Consider the following 16,146-nt stretch of genomic DNA (forward strand, 5'->3'; position numbering starts at 1 on the left):
TGGCCCGGGGCCGCGGTCACGTGACCGGGCTCCGCGCCGAGGCGCGCGGTGCGCAGCCGCAGACCCAGGCTCCGCCCAGGGGAGGGAGGCGGGGCGGAGTACGGTTCCCTAAGTGGGGTCCGCGGAACCGCTGGGGAGGCCTTGGGGCCCAGAATGAGTAGGACTTGTTAGGGGTGGCGGCGCACGCCTGTTTTCCCAGTACTTGGGAGGCTGAGACAAGAGGGTCACAGGTCTGAGGACAGCCTCAGCAAGTGGTGAGACTCTCGTCAACCTAGCAAGACCCTGTTTCCAAATAAAAATAAAATGGGGCTGGGGGTTGTAGCCCAGAGGTAGAATGCCCCTGGGCTCAATCTCCAGTGTACCACGCACATGAAAATAAATAAATAAAGTAAGTAGGATTTAGCAGGAGTGGCAGCGTATGCCTCTAATCCCAGTCCATGGCAGGTTGAGAAAGGAGGTTTAGTTAAAGGCCACCCTCAGCAATTTAGCAAGACCCTCAACAACTTAGACCCTGTTTCAAATTAAAAAATAAAGTGGTCTGGGGGTGTAGTTAGGAGGCAAAATACCCTTGGGTTCAATCTCCAGTGCCAAAATAAAAGACTTAAGTAGGACTCATACACATATACGAAGTTCCCTAGACTGTATTTTCCCTGCTAAAGCTGTTTCTTTATTGGGATCTAGGAACTCTCTGGGAGTTCCTAGAATAATAGTTCCTAGGAATAAATTCTGGCAAGTGATTTCTAATATAATTTCAATATATTGTGAGACAGGCCCGGCGTGGTGGCGCACGCTTGTAATCCCATTATTTGGGAGGCTGAGACAGGAGGATCGCGGTTCTCGACAGCCTCAGCTACTACTTAGCGAGGCCCTTTGCACTCAGTGAGACCCTGTTTCAAAATAAAGAATAAAAAAAGTAGCAGCGGTGTAGCTCGAAGGTCGAATGCCTTTGGGTTCTATCCCCAGACCCACAAAAAAAATAAATAAATAAAATGAAAGAAAGAGAAAGACAGCAAGACTGTTTCAGAACAAAAACATAATATAAGGCTGTGTTGTGGCTCAAAGGTCGAACAGCCCAGGGTTCAATCCCCAGTACCACACACATATAAAAGGGGAGGGACAAACACAGCAGCAAAACCCATAACAACTTTTTTAAGTATCCGTAATAAGAATGGAAAATTTCCTGCTGACCCTCCAATTTCACCTCCCAAAGTAACCTTCATTGTGCGTCTGTGTGACTCCCAGAGTGCCCTGAGCTAAGCATGAGACTTGGAACTCCTTGTCTGATTTTTTTTTTTTTTTTTTTTTTTTTTTTTTTGCGGGTCTGGGATTACAAGCCTGCACCCCCACCATGCCCAGCTTTGTTTGATTTTCCTGCTAGCACTTCACCCCTCCTCCCTGTGGATCAAGAAAGTAAAGGTCACACACAGGATGCCTAGGGCCGGGACTTGGAACCCAGAGGGAAGAGGAGAAACGGCAGTGGGCGTGAGAAGGGAGGGCAGGTGCCTGCTGGGCAGGGTCCACCCCCAGCTCTGGCCCCTGCCCAGCTCCGCCCACCCTGAGATCCCAGCCCAGGGGCCCTGGGCAAGTCTCAGCCATCGGTTCCCTTCCCTCAGGCTGGGTAGGACACTCTCTTGGCTCTAGTGACAAGCCTGGAAGGGGAAGCCCCTGGAGGAAGGAGCTGGGATTGGTTCTCTAGGGTGAGGGGGCGAGAGGGGAGGGGTCACCAGCCAAGGCACCCGGAGCCAGGCCCAGCCAGGGTGCCCACACTGCTCACCCACTGGGCACCACACACATCCTCCCAGGAGTCTAGTCCTCAGAAACATCAAGAGAGTACCGTTAGCCGGGCATAGTGGCACACGACTGTAATCCCAGTACTTGGGAGGCTGAAACTGGAGGATTGCAGGTTCAAGGACAGCCTCAGCAAGTAGTGAGGCTCTCAGCAACGAGGGAGGCCTTGTTTTAAAATAAAAATAGCCGCCAGGCGTGGTGGCACATGCTTGTAATCCCAACATTTGTAAGGCTGAAACAGGAGGATCACGGTTTGTGGAAAACTTTAGCTACTTAGGCCCTCCACAACTTAGTAAGACCCTGTTTCAAAATAAAGAAAAAAAAATAGGGTCAGTCATGATGGCGCACGCTTGTAATCCCCACACTTGGAAGGCAGAGACAGGAGGATCGCGCAGGTTCGAAGCCAGCCACGCAGGCTGGCTTAGGAGACCCTGTTTCTAAATAAAAATGTAAAAATAGAGGCCGGGCGTGGTGGCGCACGCTTGTAATCCCCGCGCTTGGGAGGCAGAGACAGGAGGATCGCGCAGGTTCGAAGCCAGCCGCGCGCGCTGGCTTAGGAGACCCTGTTTCTAAATAAAAAAGTATAAAAAATAGGTCTGGGAGTGTAGCCCGGAGGTAGAAGGGCTTCCAGGAACCCCAGTACCACCAAAAAAAAAAAAAAATAGAGCTGGGGGTATAAGTTAGAGGTAGAATGCCCCGGGATTCTATCGCCAGTACTGAAAAAAAGGGGTGAGGGGAGGCTCCGGATACAGCTGGGAGAGAGAGTGCACCTGGGTTCAAGCCCCAGCACCAAAAATGTCCTGTTCAGGTTCCTGGAGCTGGCTGCAGTCATCAGCCTTTCTCTGCCTGTTTTGTTTTTCCAGTGATGTAAGAAAAAAGTGAAAATTGAATATTTTATATTGATTGCATGTTGAGATGCTAATATGTTAGATATTTTGAGTTGACTAAGGCAGATAACTGAAGTCAATTTCACCTGCTCCTCATCACTTTTTATTGTGTGTGTGTGGTACTGGGGGTGGAACCCAGGGCCATTCTACCTCCGAGCTACACCCCAGCCCTATTTTTTATTCTCTTTTTTGAAACAGGGTCTCACTATTGCGAAGGGCCTCACTAAGTAGCTGAGGCTGTCTGCACACTGCGGTCCTCCTGTCTCAGCCTCCCCAGTGCTGGGATTGCAAGCGTGCGCCACCTCGCCCGGCTTTCGTCACTTCTTTTTAAAATGCACCTACAACATTCTGAAGTGCCGCTGAGGCCCCTGCCGCTTAGATGCCATTTCCGTTCACAGTGCACCCCTAAGGAAGCTTTCAAAGACACCTGTGCCCTCTAACTTACTGAGAACAAAATTTGCTTTTCAGGACATTTGCATTTTTCCCTGTTTTTCTTTTCTTTCTTTCTTTCGTTATTTCTCTTCTTTTTTTATGGCACTGGAAATTGAACTCAGGGGTGTCTGCCTCTGAGCTACACCTCCAGTTTTATTTTAATTTTTCATAATTTACTTCCTAATAAAATAATTTCCTTGCCAGGCGTGGTGGCGCATGCTTGTAATCCCAGCATTCGGGAGGCCGAGACAGGAGGATCCCAGTTCGAGGACAGCTCAGGTACTTAGTGAGGCCCTTTGCAACTCAGTGAGACCCGGTTTCCAAATAAAAAGAATAAAAATTAGGGCTGGTGTCGCTCAGAGGTAGAAAGCCCCTGAGTTCCATCCCCAGCACTGCAAATAATAATAATAATAATAATAATAATAATAATAATAAGGCTGCCCTCAAGCCCGCAATCCTTCTGTCTCAGCCTCCCAAGTGCTGGGATGACAGGTGTGTGCCGTCAAACCCCAGGGCGTTTGGATCGCTGAGCTGGAATTGCCATCACTAGATCAAAGAGCTCGCCCGTGTGGGGGCTGCAGCACTGGTGAGGAGAACAGGACAGGACACTCCTCTCCCCAGCGGGCCCCACATCAAGCACTGACTGGACACTGCCTGTACCTCTCTCTTCCTACAGGCCACCTGTCCCGGGCAGCCCAGAGCCCTTTGCCCAGGCCTCCTGGGGCCACACGTCCACCCCGCCCCGCCAGCTGTCTGCAGAGGGAAGGGGTGGAGGAGGAGGCAGGAGGGGCGTGGAGAAGCATCCAGCTGGTCCCTGGAGTGGCAGTTGCGGCCCGCAGAGAGCAGAAGCCAGCCATGGCGAGGCCCGGGCTGCTGCTGCTGCTGCTGCTCCTGCTCCGGGCCCCGGGGCCGCTGCAGCCCTCCTCACTGCCCTGGCTGGACACCTCCGAGGGGAAGGCCGCCATCGCAGGCGTGATCCTGTCCGCGCTGGAGAGAGCCGCCGTGTTCCTGGAAGAGAGGCTGCCCGGAATCAACCTGGATGGCGTGGTGGGGTTCCAGGTGCTAGAAGGTGCGTGAGCCCCCGTTCGCCCACGCTGGCCACTGGGAGACCCGTCCCCCGGGGCCTGGCGACCTCCTGGCGCTGGAGAGTCTGCTGCCTTGGCTGTGTAAGAAGGGGGGCGCTTCTGCCAGAATCTGGGGCTCTGCCGGCTGTTATCAAGTCTTCTTCTGGAAGCAGGAAGGATTTAAGGGCAACATGAGAAATGATTGGGAAATTGTATTCTCAGAAGGAAACGATGCATTTGCCAGGCCAGGAAAGAGGGGGCCCCCCCGAGAGAGCCCTTTTGACAGCTGTTACCAGGAAGGCCTCCTCCCCTGCGTGAGTGTGGGGAGGGACAAAGCGGGGACACTGGGTAACCTCAGGACGGGCTCCTCCCAGCTACCTGCACATCCAGTCAGAGCCGCCTAAAGGTCGTGAGAACACAGGAGGCCAAGTGTTTGCTTAGCTCTGAGAGGGCTGGAGACAGGCCAAGGGGTGCAGGGACACACACATACGTAGACACACACACACACACACACACACACACACACACAGCACTGAGCCCCTCCCCCAGGCCACCCTAGCCAAGTGACCCAGACCCCAGGCCCAGGTCAGCCCGGGCCCAGGCCGTGGGCCTCTCCCCAGCCCTCTCTGTGTTTCAGCAGGCCTCTCTGCCCACCTGACTCTGAGCAGGAGGTGCCCCGGGCAGTCAGCCTCCTGGAGGCCACCTGGCATCTCCATGTCCTCACCCAACCCCTGGCCTCCAGGGAGAATCCTGGAGAGCCCCAAGACCCTGCCCTCTCCCCTCCAGGCCAGGACTAGGGTGAGACGAGAGGTATCGGTGGTCCATCAACTCCAGCCCAGCCTCAAACTCCTGTAGAAATTAACAATAATCATAATCCCTAGGACCGGCTTCCCCCTTACACACAGCAGGCAGGGTGCCGCGGGCCCACAGAGCTTTTAGGGACCCATGACAGTGCTTCAGGTGGGAGACAAGTGGCACTGAGGCTAGGGGCAAAGGGCCCCCACCCGGAGCCCTGCCTGCTCTCCCTCTGGGACGCAGACTCCAGCTCTGCTTAACTAATGCTGGCGGCGGAACTTCATTAAGTGCTTGCTTTGATAGTGTGTTAAGCTCTCTCTATACATTAGCTTATCTAATCCTTACAGTGCCTTCCAGGAAGTAAGCCCTGTCCAATGACTGTCGACTGTCTGTCGCTGGCCCCATTTTACAGACAAAGAAAGATAGACAGAAATCCAAAGAAAGAGCCGGGCGTGGTGGCGCACGCTTGCAATCCCAGCTTTGGGAGGCTGAGCCAGGAGGATCGCGGTTCACAGTCTCAGCTACTTAGTGAGGCCCTTTGCAACTCAGTGAGACCCCGTTTCAAAATAAAGAATAAAAATAGGGCTAGGGGTGTTGCTCAGAGGTAGAATGCCCCTGAGTTCCATCCCCAGTACCACACACACACACACACACACACACACACACACACACACACACACAAGAAATCCCATAAAAAGTGGATCAGGACATAAACCCAGGCCTAACTCCAGATACCAAGCTCTTAACCACCGCTTTCTAGTCCCTCTGACCCCCTCCCATTACCCAAACCCTCCCCACGGAGGCTTAATTTCCAATCAGCTCAGAGAATCCTCTCTCCTGACCCTTGGTGTGGAGGGAAGGCAGAGGGCTCTGGATCGGGACAGCGGATGGTGGGATGACGTCACAGCGCAATGGCGGAATGGACGTCACAGCGCGATGGAAGAGTGGCGTCACCGTGCGATACTGGGATGACGTCACCGTGCGATGGCGAGATGGCGCCACAGCTCGATGGCGGGGTGGCATCACCTCGCGATGGCGGGATGGCGTCACAGCACGATAAAGGAGTGGCGTCACCGTGCGGTACTGGGATGACGTCACCGTGCGATGGCGAGATGGCGCCACAGCTCGATGGCGGGGTGGTATCACCTCGCGATGGCGGGATGGCGTCACAGCGCGATGGCGGGACGACGGTTTGTGTCCCCTCCCAGTGCAGCTCCGAGGTGTGCAGGAGGAGTGGGCGCCCGACCCCCTGCTGCGGCCGCTGAGCCTGCGCGCCCGGCAACTGGCCAACAAGCTGGAGACGCTCCTGCGCAGATCCCTCTTCTACCTCAAGCTGAGTGACCCCAAGTACCTGCGAGGTAACCGCAGGGCCGCCCCGTGGCTTCGTCGCTGCAGTAGCCCAGCCGAGGCCTCCCCGCTCACCAAAGCCCGTCCCAGCCCTGCACCTGTCTTGGTGGGGCATCCGACGGCGCCGACTAGCAAAGGCGGGGAGGAGCGGCCCCTGTCGCGGGCAGGGCCGCCCAGGGCCTGGGCTGGGCCGGCAGGTGGCTCCCGCACCGCCCCTCTCCCCTGCCAGAGTTCCAGCCCAGCCTGGAGCCCGGGTTTTGGAAGCTGCCCCGCGCTTGGACCCGCACCAACGCCTCCCTGGTGTACCCCGCGCTGGAGCCGCAGGACTCCTTCTCCGAGGCCAGCAGCGACGCGTGCCTGGTGCAGCTGCTGGGAACCGGGTGCGCCGCCGGACCCCCCCAGAGCCTAGAGACCCCTGCCCGCAGGCTGCATGCACCCACAGGCGCGACCCCCTGCAGCCCGCCGGCCGCCCCGCCCGGCCCTCGGCCCCACTCCCCCACACCACGGCGTGGGGACCCCGGCCCACCCCCAAGAGTCCTCAGCGGACCACTGCTCCAGAACAAGGCCGGTCTCCTCCGCCCAGCCCCTGAGACCCCTAAATGGCACCGCCCCCTTCTAAGCCTTGGCTCCGCCCACCCAGCCCCTGCCTGGGCAAATCACTACCCGGAAGAGGTCTGGGCTCCGCTTAAGGCTTCCTTGGGCGGGGCCCTCCCCGCACTTCAGCGCAGTTTCAGCATATATATATATATATATATATATATATATATATATATATAGTTATTATTTTTACTGTCCTGTCTTCCCAAGGGGCTGTTGTGGGTCAGAGAAGACAGGACTGAGACTCGTCTCGCTCCCTGTTTTATTCTGCGTGGGGTGGGCTTGGAGCAAGGCCCAGAGTAGCCCTAAGTGCCCGCTCAGGGCAGAATAAACAGCAGGTACCATCCATCTCATCAGCATCCTTTAGGAAGGAGTTGGGGCAGCCGGGCGTGGTGGCGCACGCTTGTAATCCCAGCATCTGGGAGGCTGAGACAGGAGGAGCGCGGTTCACAGACAGCCTCAGCTATTACTTAGTGAGGCCCTTTGCAACTCAGTGAGACCCTGTTTCAAAAAACAAAAAGACTAAAAAATAGGGCTAGGATGTAGCTCGGAGGTAGAATGTTCCTGGGATCCATCCTCAGTACCACAAAAATTAAAATTAAAAATAGGGTCGGGAAAGCCCAGCATTGTGGTGCACACTTGTAATCCCAGCATTCGGGAGGCTGAGACAGGAGGATTGTGGTTCGTGGACAGCCTCAACTACTTAGTGAGGCCCTTTGCAACTCGGTGAGTCCCTGCTTCGAAATAAAGGATAAAAAAAAATAGGGCTGGGGGTGTGACTCGGAGGTAGAATACCCCTGGGTTCCATCTCTACTACCGCAAAAAAAATAAAAAGGAAAGGAAAGAAAGGAGTTGGGGCCAGGTCACCGCTGCAGCCCCGAGGGGCTGTGCTCAGGCCCCCCTTTTCTCTTTTATGTCTTGCGGTTTGTCACCTAGTGTGCATTTGGGGTGCAGACTCCCCAAGCTGTCAAATTCAGGAGTCCACCGTCCGCTGTGGGGCGGGGGACAGGAACGATGCCTTTGGGAAGTCCACGGAGCAGCTGGAAGCCCCCTGGTGGCTTCCCAAATCCAAGACAGCTCCAGAGCCAGTTCCCCAGCTAAGGGGACAGGTTTAGCAAATCAAGAAGACCCAGGCGTCCTGTGTTGTATCCGGCCAGCCCGCGCCCAGGCTGGAGCCGCAAGGGTTCTAACCATCAGCTGGGGTCCGCAGCCTGGGCAGCCGAGCGGCCGGAGCCGGGCCCTGAACAGCTCGCTGCTTCCCCAGGCCCAACGGCAGCCGGCCCTGCGAGCTCTCCGACTTCTGCACCAGCCTCATGACCCAGCCGGGCTGCTCGGGCTACAGGCTGTCCCACCAGCTGCTCTACTTCCTCTGGGCATCCATGGTGAGTGCAGAGGGGCGAGGGAGGCTGGACAAGAAGGGCCCGGGCAGCTGGTTCTGTCCGCAGCGCATCAGGAAATTAAGCAGCTTTTGCGTTCGTGTTTTGGCCGTGGAGGGAGGGTGGAGACATCCTCCCCCTGCCCGGTAGAGCTGATTAATTAGCAGTGGGCAGCCAGGCGGGGTGGAACGAACGCAGCTGTAATCCCAGCTTCAGGAAGCTGAGACAGGAGGATTGCGGGTTCCAGGCCAGCCTCAGCAACTTAGTGAGACTCTATTTAAAAATAAATGAATAAAAGCCAGGCGGAGTGGCTCATGCTTGAAATCCCAGCATTTGGGAGGCTGAGATAGGAGGACTGTGGTTTGCAGCCCTCAACTACTTAGTGAAGTCCTTTGCAACTCAGTGAGACCCTGTTTCAAAATAAAGAATTTTTAAAAATAGGGCTAGGGGTGTAGCTCAGAGATAGAATGCCCCTGGGTTCCATCCCCAGAACCACACACACACACACACACACACACACACACACACACACACACAGAGTTATTCAGTTATTCAGTGCCCAGAAATCCCCTGCTTGCTACGTTTTGTTTTGCGGTACTGGGGACTAAACCCAGAGGCATTCTACCTCCAACATACACCCACAGTCCTATTTTATTTTTTTATTTAGAAACAGGTTCTCACTAGGTTGCTGAAGGTCTTGCTAAGTTGTTGAGGCTGGCCTCAAACCTGTGATCCTCCTGTCTAAGCCTCCCAAGTAGTGGGACTACAGGCATGCCCCACCGTGCCCGGCTCTTAAATTGGGATTTCTTTCAAGCCATGACAGACGAATATTTTTATAAATGCCATAAATACCAAATTATGAGCTAAATGATCCCGTTTATTAGATTCAATAGGTGTTTGAATCCCTTACTTTGACCCTGGCTACAGACGTTCCTAAAGCCTGCTCTCGATTCCTGTTCCCTCTGGGCACGGGTAGTGACCAGCCAGGTCCAGGGCCCACACTTTGAGTGGTTAGTCCACAGTTCCCGGGCCCTGTGCTGGGGGCGGCTGCAGAGCGCCCCCTAGTGTTTGACGCCGTGTGAGCATCCCCCCGCGGCACTGCCCTCTGGAGCCTGAGCCAGCTGGTGCAACTCCTAACGGCCTGTAGATTTTGGGAGGGGACCTTGAGGCAGAGCCAGGGTCCCCCCCCCACAGCACTCTCTGGCCCCCGGTGATGGAGCGGGCTGGAGCGCGGGTGGGGAGCCGCCCAGCCCCAGCCCTGCAAGACCACCCCCGCGGGCTAGTCCCCTGCACACCGACCTCCTCCTCTCCGTGCTTGTGTCCCCCAGAAAGGGTGCGCCGAGGGTCTGTTCCGCCAGAGCCAGCACTACATCAGCGTGTTCTGCGCCAACATGATGGAGCTGAACCGGAGAGCTGAGGCCGTCGGATACGCCTACGCCACCCGGGACCTCTTCATGGAGAACAGTGCGCTCGGCCTTCCGCCCCGGGGAAAGGCCACGGGACAGACACACACACACACACACACACACACACACACACACACGAGTAAATTAAGTAAAAATATAAGGTGCTCAGCTGAATTTGAACTTCAGCATTGAGACAGCTTTTGGTATAAGTATATCCAAAATATTGTGAGATATACTAAAAAATGTATTCACTGTGTATCAGGAGCTGATATGTAACTGGGCATCCTAGGTTGACCTGTCCCCGTGTGACTGCTAGCTGCCCCCAAAGGCTGACCCCGTGACAGAGTAGTTCAGGACAGACAGACAGACAGACTGACGGCTGACTAGAGCCCCTGGGCCACCGCTCCTGGGTGTGGGTGTCCGAGCCCCTCCCACACCCTGACTTTTGAGAGCTCTGTGATCAGGGCCTAAGGAGGAGTCGGGACACAGCCCTGGGAGCCCCTGGTTGCTGAGGCAAGGCCTCCAGCGGGGTCCTCCTGGCTCCGGTGTCCTGCACCCACCGCCTGGCCCTTCCTCGCCAGGCAGGAGGACGCAGGTGGCTGGGAGAGAGGGAGGGTGGCCCGGGAGACAGGCCACAGACGACCTCGTGTTGGTCCCCAGTCATGTTCTGTGGAATCGGCGGCTTCTCCGACTTCTACAAGCTCCAGTGGTTGGAGGCCATTCTCAGCTGGCAGAAGCCGTGGGAAGGCTGCTTCGGGAGGCCTGGTGAGCCGCGCTTCCGCCCAGGTGGTGGGGAGGGTGCTGGTGGGGAGAGGTGCACTGGTGTAGGGCACCGAGGGAAATCTGTAACACGCATGGGCCTGTGTGCGCTCACATCGCAGGTGGAAATATGCCTGGAGCTTCGGAAGCCCAAGTTCTGCAGGTTGGGAGGCAGCCTTCAGAGAGGCTGGCCCCTACATCTGTATTAGCAAATTCATTCATCCCAGGGGTATTCACTAGTACCTGCTAACGCACCTGATACTGCCTGGGCTCTGGGGAAGTCAGAGCCCAAGGAAAAGAGGCCAGAATCCCCCAAAGAAGTCAGTAAGGCTGGGCGTGGTGGTGCACTCTCGTAATCCAGCATTTGGGAGGCTGAGACAGGAGGATCACGGTTTGTGGATGGCCTCACTTGCTTAGTGAGGCCCTTTGCAGCTCAGTGAGACCCTGTTTCAAAATAATTTAAAAATAGGGTTGAGAAGCTGGGCGTGGTGGTGCACGCTTGGAATCCCAGTACTGAGACAGGAGGATCACTCAGTTCAAAGCTAGCCTCAGCTACTTAGTGAGACCCTGTTTCCAAACAAAATATTAAAAAATAGGTCTGGGAATATAGCCTGGAGGTAGAAGGCCCCTGGGTTCCATCCCCATTACCACACACACACATACACACACACACACAAAATAGGGCTGGGGGTGTAGCTCGGACGTAGAATGCCTCTGGGTTCCATCCTCAGTACTGAAAAAAAAAAAAAAGTCAGTAGGTGAAATGATGGTAGGTTCGGTGAAGGAGACACCGGTCCAAGCAAGAAATCAGCGCTGGGGACGATCCTTTCTCAGCAGTCAGGGAGCACTCCCCGAGGAGGGCGGGAGGCGCGGGCCCCGCCCTTCCAGCACCCACACTCGGCAGCTGGTTGTTTTGGGGTGAGTCACCTCACTCTCTGAGCCTCCATTTCATCTGTAAGTAAAGGAGCAAAGTCGTAGCCATGTCCTGCGTGTGAGGGAGGACAGAAGTAACTGCGCAGCTGCCTCCGAGCCGGGCCCAGGGCGGCTCCTAGGCACGCTCTGTCCTTCACGAGAAGCTCGGGGGCTCCAAGGAGCTCTGCTTCTGAAACAGGGGAGCGTGGTGTTTACCTTCTGTTGTTATTGTTGTTACTGTTGTTGCTGTTTGGTACTGGGGAGTGAACCCAAGAACATTCTACCTCCAAGCTACCCCCCCCGCCATTTATTTATTTACTGATTTATTTATTTATTTATTTATTTATTTAGCAGTACCGAGGATTGAACCCAGAGGCATTCCACCTCTGAGCTACACCCTCAGCCCTATTTTTTATTCTTTATTTTGAAACAGGGTCTCACTAAGATGCAGAGGACCTCACTAAGCTGCTAAGGCTGCCTGCGAACTGTGATCCTCTCGCCTCAGCCTCCCAAGTACTGGGATTACAAGTGGGCACCACCATGCCCGGCTCCTTTTTATTTTTATTTTGAAGCAGGGTCCGAGTGCTGGGGTTGGCCTTGAGTCTGTGACCCTTTTGTCTCACCCTCAAGTACTGGGATTATAGGTGTGCGCCACCCCACCCAGCTCAGAGTGTCATTTTTTGTTGCTTTGGTTTTTGTAGTACTGGGATGGAACTCGGACATTCTACCTCCGAGCTACACCCCCAGCCCTATTTTTTACTCTTTATTTTGAAACAGGGTCTCACTGAGTTTAAAAGGGCCTCACTAAGTAGTTGAGGCTGCCCGCAAACCATGATCCTCCTGTTTCAGCCTCTAAATACTGGGATTACAAGTGTGCACCACCATACCTGGCTAATGAGGCCCTTTTCAAAATAAAAAAAAAATAGGAAAGGCTATGGGTATAGCTTAGAGGTAGAATGCCCCTGGCTTTAATCTCCAGTAACACACACACACACACACACACACACACACACACACACACACACACATCTATCTTGAGGTCTGGGTGCCCGGGAGGCTAAGGCAAGAGGATCAGAGTCCAGTCCAGGCAATTTAGCAAGAACTTTTTTTTTTTTTTTTTTTTTTTTTGGTGGTACTGGGGGTGGAACCCAGAGGCTTTCTACCTCCGGGCTATACTCCCAGACCTATTTTATACTTTATTTGGAAACAGGGTCTCACCAAGTTGCTGAGAGCCTCACTAAGTAGCTGATGCTGGCTTCGAACCTGTGTGATCCTCCTGTCTCAGCCTCTCAAGCCCGGGGATTACAAGCGTGCGCCACCACGCCCGGCTAGCAAGAACTTGTCTAAAGACAGAAATGGCTGAGGTGTGGCTCAGTGGGACAGCACCCTTGGGTCAATCCCCTGTCTGTCTGTCTGTCTGTCTCTCTCTCTCTCTCTCTCTCTCTCTCTCTCACACACACACACACACACACACACACACACACACACACAATCTTGAGATGTCCACCTTTCTCTCTCTCCAGCTGTTGAGGATGAGCCTGCAGCCCCTCTGTACCAACAGCACCTGCTGAGGAGGGTGAAGAGGCGAGAAAGACAGTTCGCAGGTAACGAAGCCTCCCAGGGGGCCTCCTTGACGTGCGCACCCTAGACAGCCGAGGCCAGCGCCTGTTCATTCTCCGACACAGCTGTCCTCACAGCAGAGAGGCCCCTGTATCACGGAGAGCCCCAGGGCCTTCCTGTTTGGGAGGTGGAGAGGAGGCAGGCGTCTCTGATCACCTCCTCTAGAAGGTGGGGAGTCCTCGTTCCTCTAATCTCCCACTAGAGGAACATGAGTGAGGTTTCGGTGTGTTGTCAAAATCCTAGAGACAACCCGTGCAGTCAAGGTGAGCTCAGGAGGCTGCGACCTGCACCTGCAACTTCAACAGAGGGACTTGAATTCAGGGAACAAGTGCAGTTGGGAGGGGTCGGCAAGCCGGGACGTGGAGCAGCCCCACAGTCCAAGGCCTTCCCGGCCTCCAGGTGGACCAGCAGCCTGGGAGACGGCCCGGGAGGGGCGCACTCTTCCCTTCATTTATGCCGCATGCCCAAGGACCCAGAGTCAGCCCTGGGAGAGGAAACAGCAGCCCAGGGTGAAGTCAGGCTTCTGGCCTTAAGCTCGGACCCGGCTTCTGCCTCTCACTCACTGTGGGAGTCGCTCAAGGTCTCTGGGCCTCAGTTTCTTTGTCTATAAAATGGGAGCCAAAGAGTGCCATTGATAGGGCCCTTGGGTTAACAGTCCTGTTGCAAAATGCTTCTGGTGGCATTTGGCATGTAACAGGCCCTGCGAGCTGCCAGGTTTAGTAACTCACCTTGAAACCTGCCTTCTCTCTCCCTCTAGGGGAGCTGGCCGGGCCCTTCCCGTCTCAAAATCTGTTTTGTGCATGGGGATCAGGGCACTCCACCTCCAAGATACACCTCCAGCCCTTTCTAATTTTTTTTTTTTTTGAAACAGGGTATCACTAGGTTACTGAGTATCTCGCTATATTGCTGCGGTTGTCCTTGAACCTGCGAACCTGTCTCAGCCTTCCGAGTACTGGGATAACAGGCATGCACCACCATACCCAGCTTGCGGTTTTCTCTTCTTAGAAGGTCCCATGCAGGGCCCCAGACTGACTTTGTGAGAACTGGCTAAGGCGGAGGAGGACCTGGACAGGGTGTGACCTTGGTCACCTCCTGGACTGAGCGTGGGGGGATGATTCCACACACAAACTGCCCCCTAGACCCCTCCCCTCAGCCAAGGCGCTGGGCCTTCATTCCCCTGCATCAGTGTATCCAGTAGAGGCACCAGCTGGGGGAGCCGCAGAGAGCCCAGCACAGCGGGCTTGAGCAGGGCATCCCAGCTCTCATGGCGCCCAGCAAGGTGGCTGGGTGACATCCAGTAGATGCTTATGAGGGACTGTGTGGCAAAAAGGTCAAGGCTGACCGGGCGTGGTGGAGCGTGCTATAATCCCAGTACTTGGGAGGCTGAGACCGGAGGATTGCAAGTTTGAGGCTAGCCTTAAAAAAAGGATGAGAAGCCGGGTGTGGTGCCGCATGCTTGTAATCCCAACATTCGGGAGGCTGAGACTGGAGGATCGCCATTCGAAAACAGCCTCAGCTACTTAGTGAGGCCCTCTGCAACTTAGTGAGAGCCCGTTTCAAAATAAAGAATAAAATATAGGGCAGGTGGTGTAGCTTGGAGGTCGAATGTTCCTGGGTTCCATCCCCAGTACTGTAAAGAAAGAGAGAGAGAGAGAGAGAGAGAGAGAGAGAGAGAGAGCGCGCGCGCAAGCGAGCGCCAGGCACGCTTGTAATCCCAGCATTCGGGAGGCTGAAACTGGAGGATCATGGTTCATGAACAGCCTCAGCTACTTAGCAAGGCCCTTTGCAACTCAGTGAGACCCTGTTTTGAAAAATAAAAAGACTAAAAAATAGGGCTGGGGGTGTAACTTGAAGGTAGAATGCCCCTGGGTTCCATCTGCAGTTAAAAAAAAAAGGGGGGGCGGGGGGATGAGGTGGAGCTCAGAGGTTTAACTACCTTGAGTACCAATAAATAAAAAAATTTTTAAAAAAAGGAAGCCACAGCTGCCACAGTCCCACTCACCAGCTCTCTCTCCCGCAGACGGCTGCTCCTGCCACAACACAGCCATGGCGGTCGCGGCCCTGGGCGGCTTCCTCTACGTCCTGGCCACTTACCCCCCAGCAGACAGAGGGCCACATCCGTCCACAGGGTCACCAGTGAGAGGTGACTGAGATGGCCGCTTCCACCCTGCTGCAGTGCTCCTTCCTCGGGTCCTGGGGCCTGGGTCGCATCCCAAGGAGGAGGCAGCTGAGGAAGGCCACCCTGGGTCATGGCCTGGGTGCCGGGAAGCCCCGAGGGAGCAGGGCCGGGAGGGTGCGGGCCGGGGAATACATTTAGAGCACAGTCCATCTGTTGGAGTTGAGTCTCGTTGTTCTCAGCCTCAGGACTCTCAGTCTCTGTTCCGCATCTCCAGTTCCGTTCAACACCAATTCTAGAGACCCACTGTCTTAGTATGTGTTCTGCTGCTACAACAGAATGAACTGGGGAACTTACAAACAGTCGTTTATTGGGCCTGTTGTCCTGGAGGCTGGCAAGACCAAGAGTATGACGCGGGCATCTAGCCAGGGCTTTGATGTGGCATCGTGGGAGTGTGTGCAAGATGGGGGCAGAACTAAACTTTTAACAAAACCACTCCCCTGGTCATGAGCCAGCTCTAAGAGTAAAACAGGGGCCAGGCATGGTGGTGCACACTTTTAATCCCACTATTCGGGAGGCTGAGACTAGAGGATCACGGTGCGCAGGCAGCCTCAGCTACTTAGTGAGACCCTGTCTCAAAAAAGTAAAAAAGAAACTAAAAAAGAGGGCTAGGGACGTAGCCTGGACGTACAATGCCCCTGGGTTCCATCCCCAGTATCACAAACAACAACAAAAAAAAAAAAGAGTAAAACGGGACCCTGCTCAGGGGCAGAGATCGGGACGTAGTCACCTCTATAACGTCCAACCTCCGAATACTGTCAACAGAGGCAAGAAATTGCAGCATGAGTTTTGGAGGGGACCTCCACCATGGCGCCCACATGCTGGAGCCTTAACAGCTGCTGACTGCATCCTTCCCCGGGGCAGAGGGAAGGCTGTCTTGAATCATGAGCTGGAACTCAAGAGTGACCGCGAGAGGCCGTGTGTCATTTTTATATCCTATGCAAAGAACTCTTGTGGTAATGACATCACCTCATCATGGCGCTTTGC

The 16,146-nt window shown here is 54.9% G+C and overlaps 1 protein-coding gene across 1 annotated transcript; it reads left to right on the forward strand.

Annotated features, from left to right (window-relative positions):
* Positions 1 to 3,962: 3,962 nt before the first annotated feature.
* Positions 3,963 to 15,123, forward strand: LOC308268857 (UPF0764 protein C16orf89 homolog; the record flags this gene model as incomplete). The annotated part of the gene is given in 9 exon segments (XM_080703960.1): positions 3,963 to 4,176; positions 6,175 to 6,324; positions 6,543 to 6,693; positions 8,175 to 8,292; positions 9,615 to 9,750; positions 10,353 to 10,457; positions 12,887 to 12,967; positions 15,004 to 15,083; positions 15,085 to 15,123. Coding segments are annotated over 9 exon segments (1,074 nt in total).
* Positions 15,124 to 16,146: the final 1,023 nt, after the last annotated feature.

This window comes from Muscardinus avellanarius (genome assembly GCF_963383645.1).
Source record: "Muscardinus avellanarius genome assembly, chromosome: 10".
NCBI lineage: Eukaryota > Metazoa > Chordata > Mammalia > Rodentia > Gliridae > Muscardinus > Muscardinus avellanarius.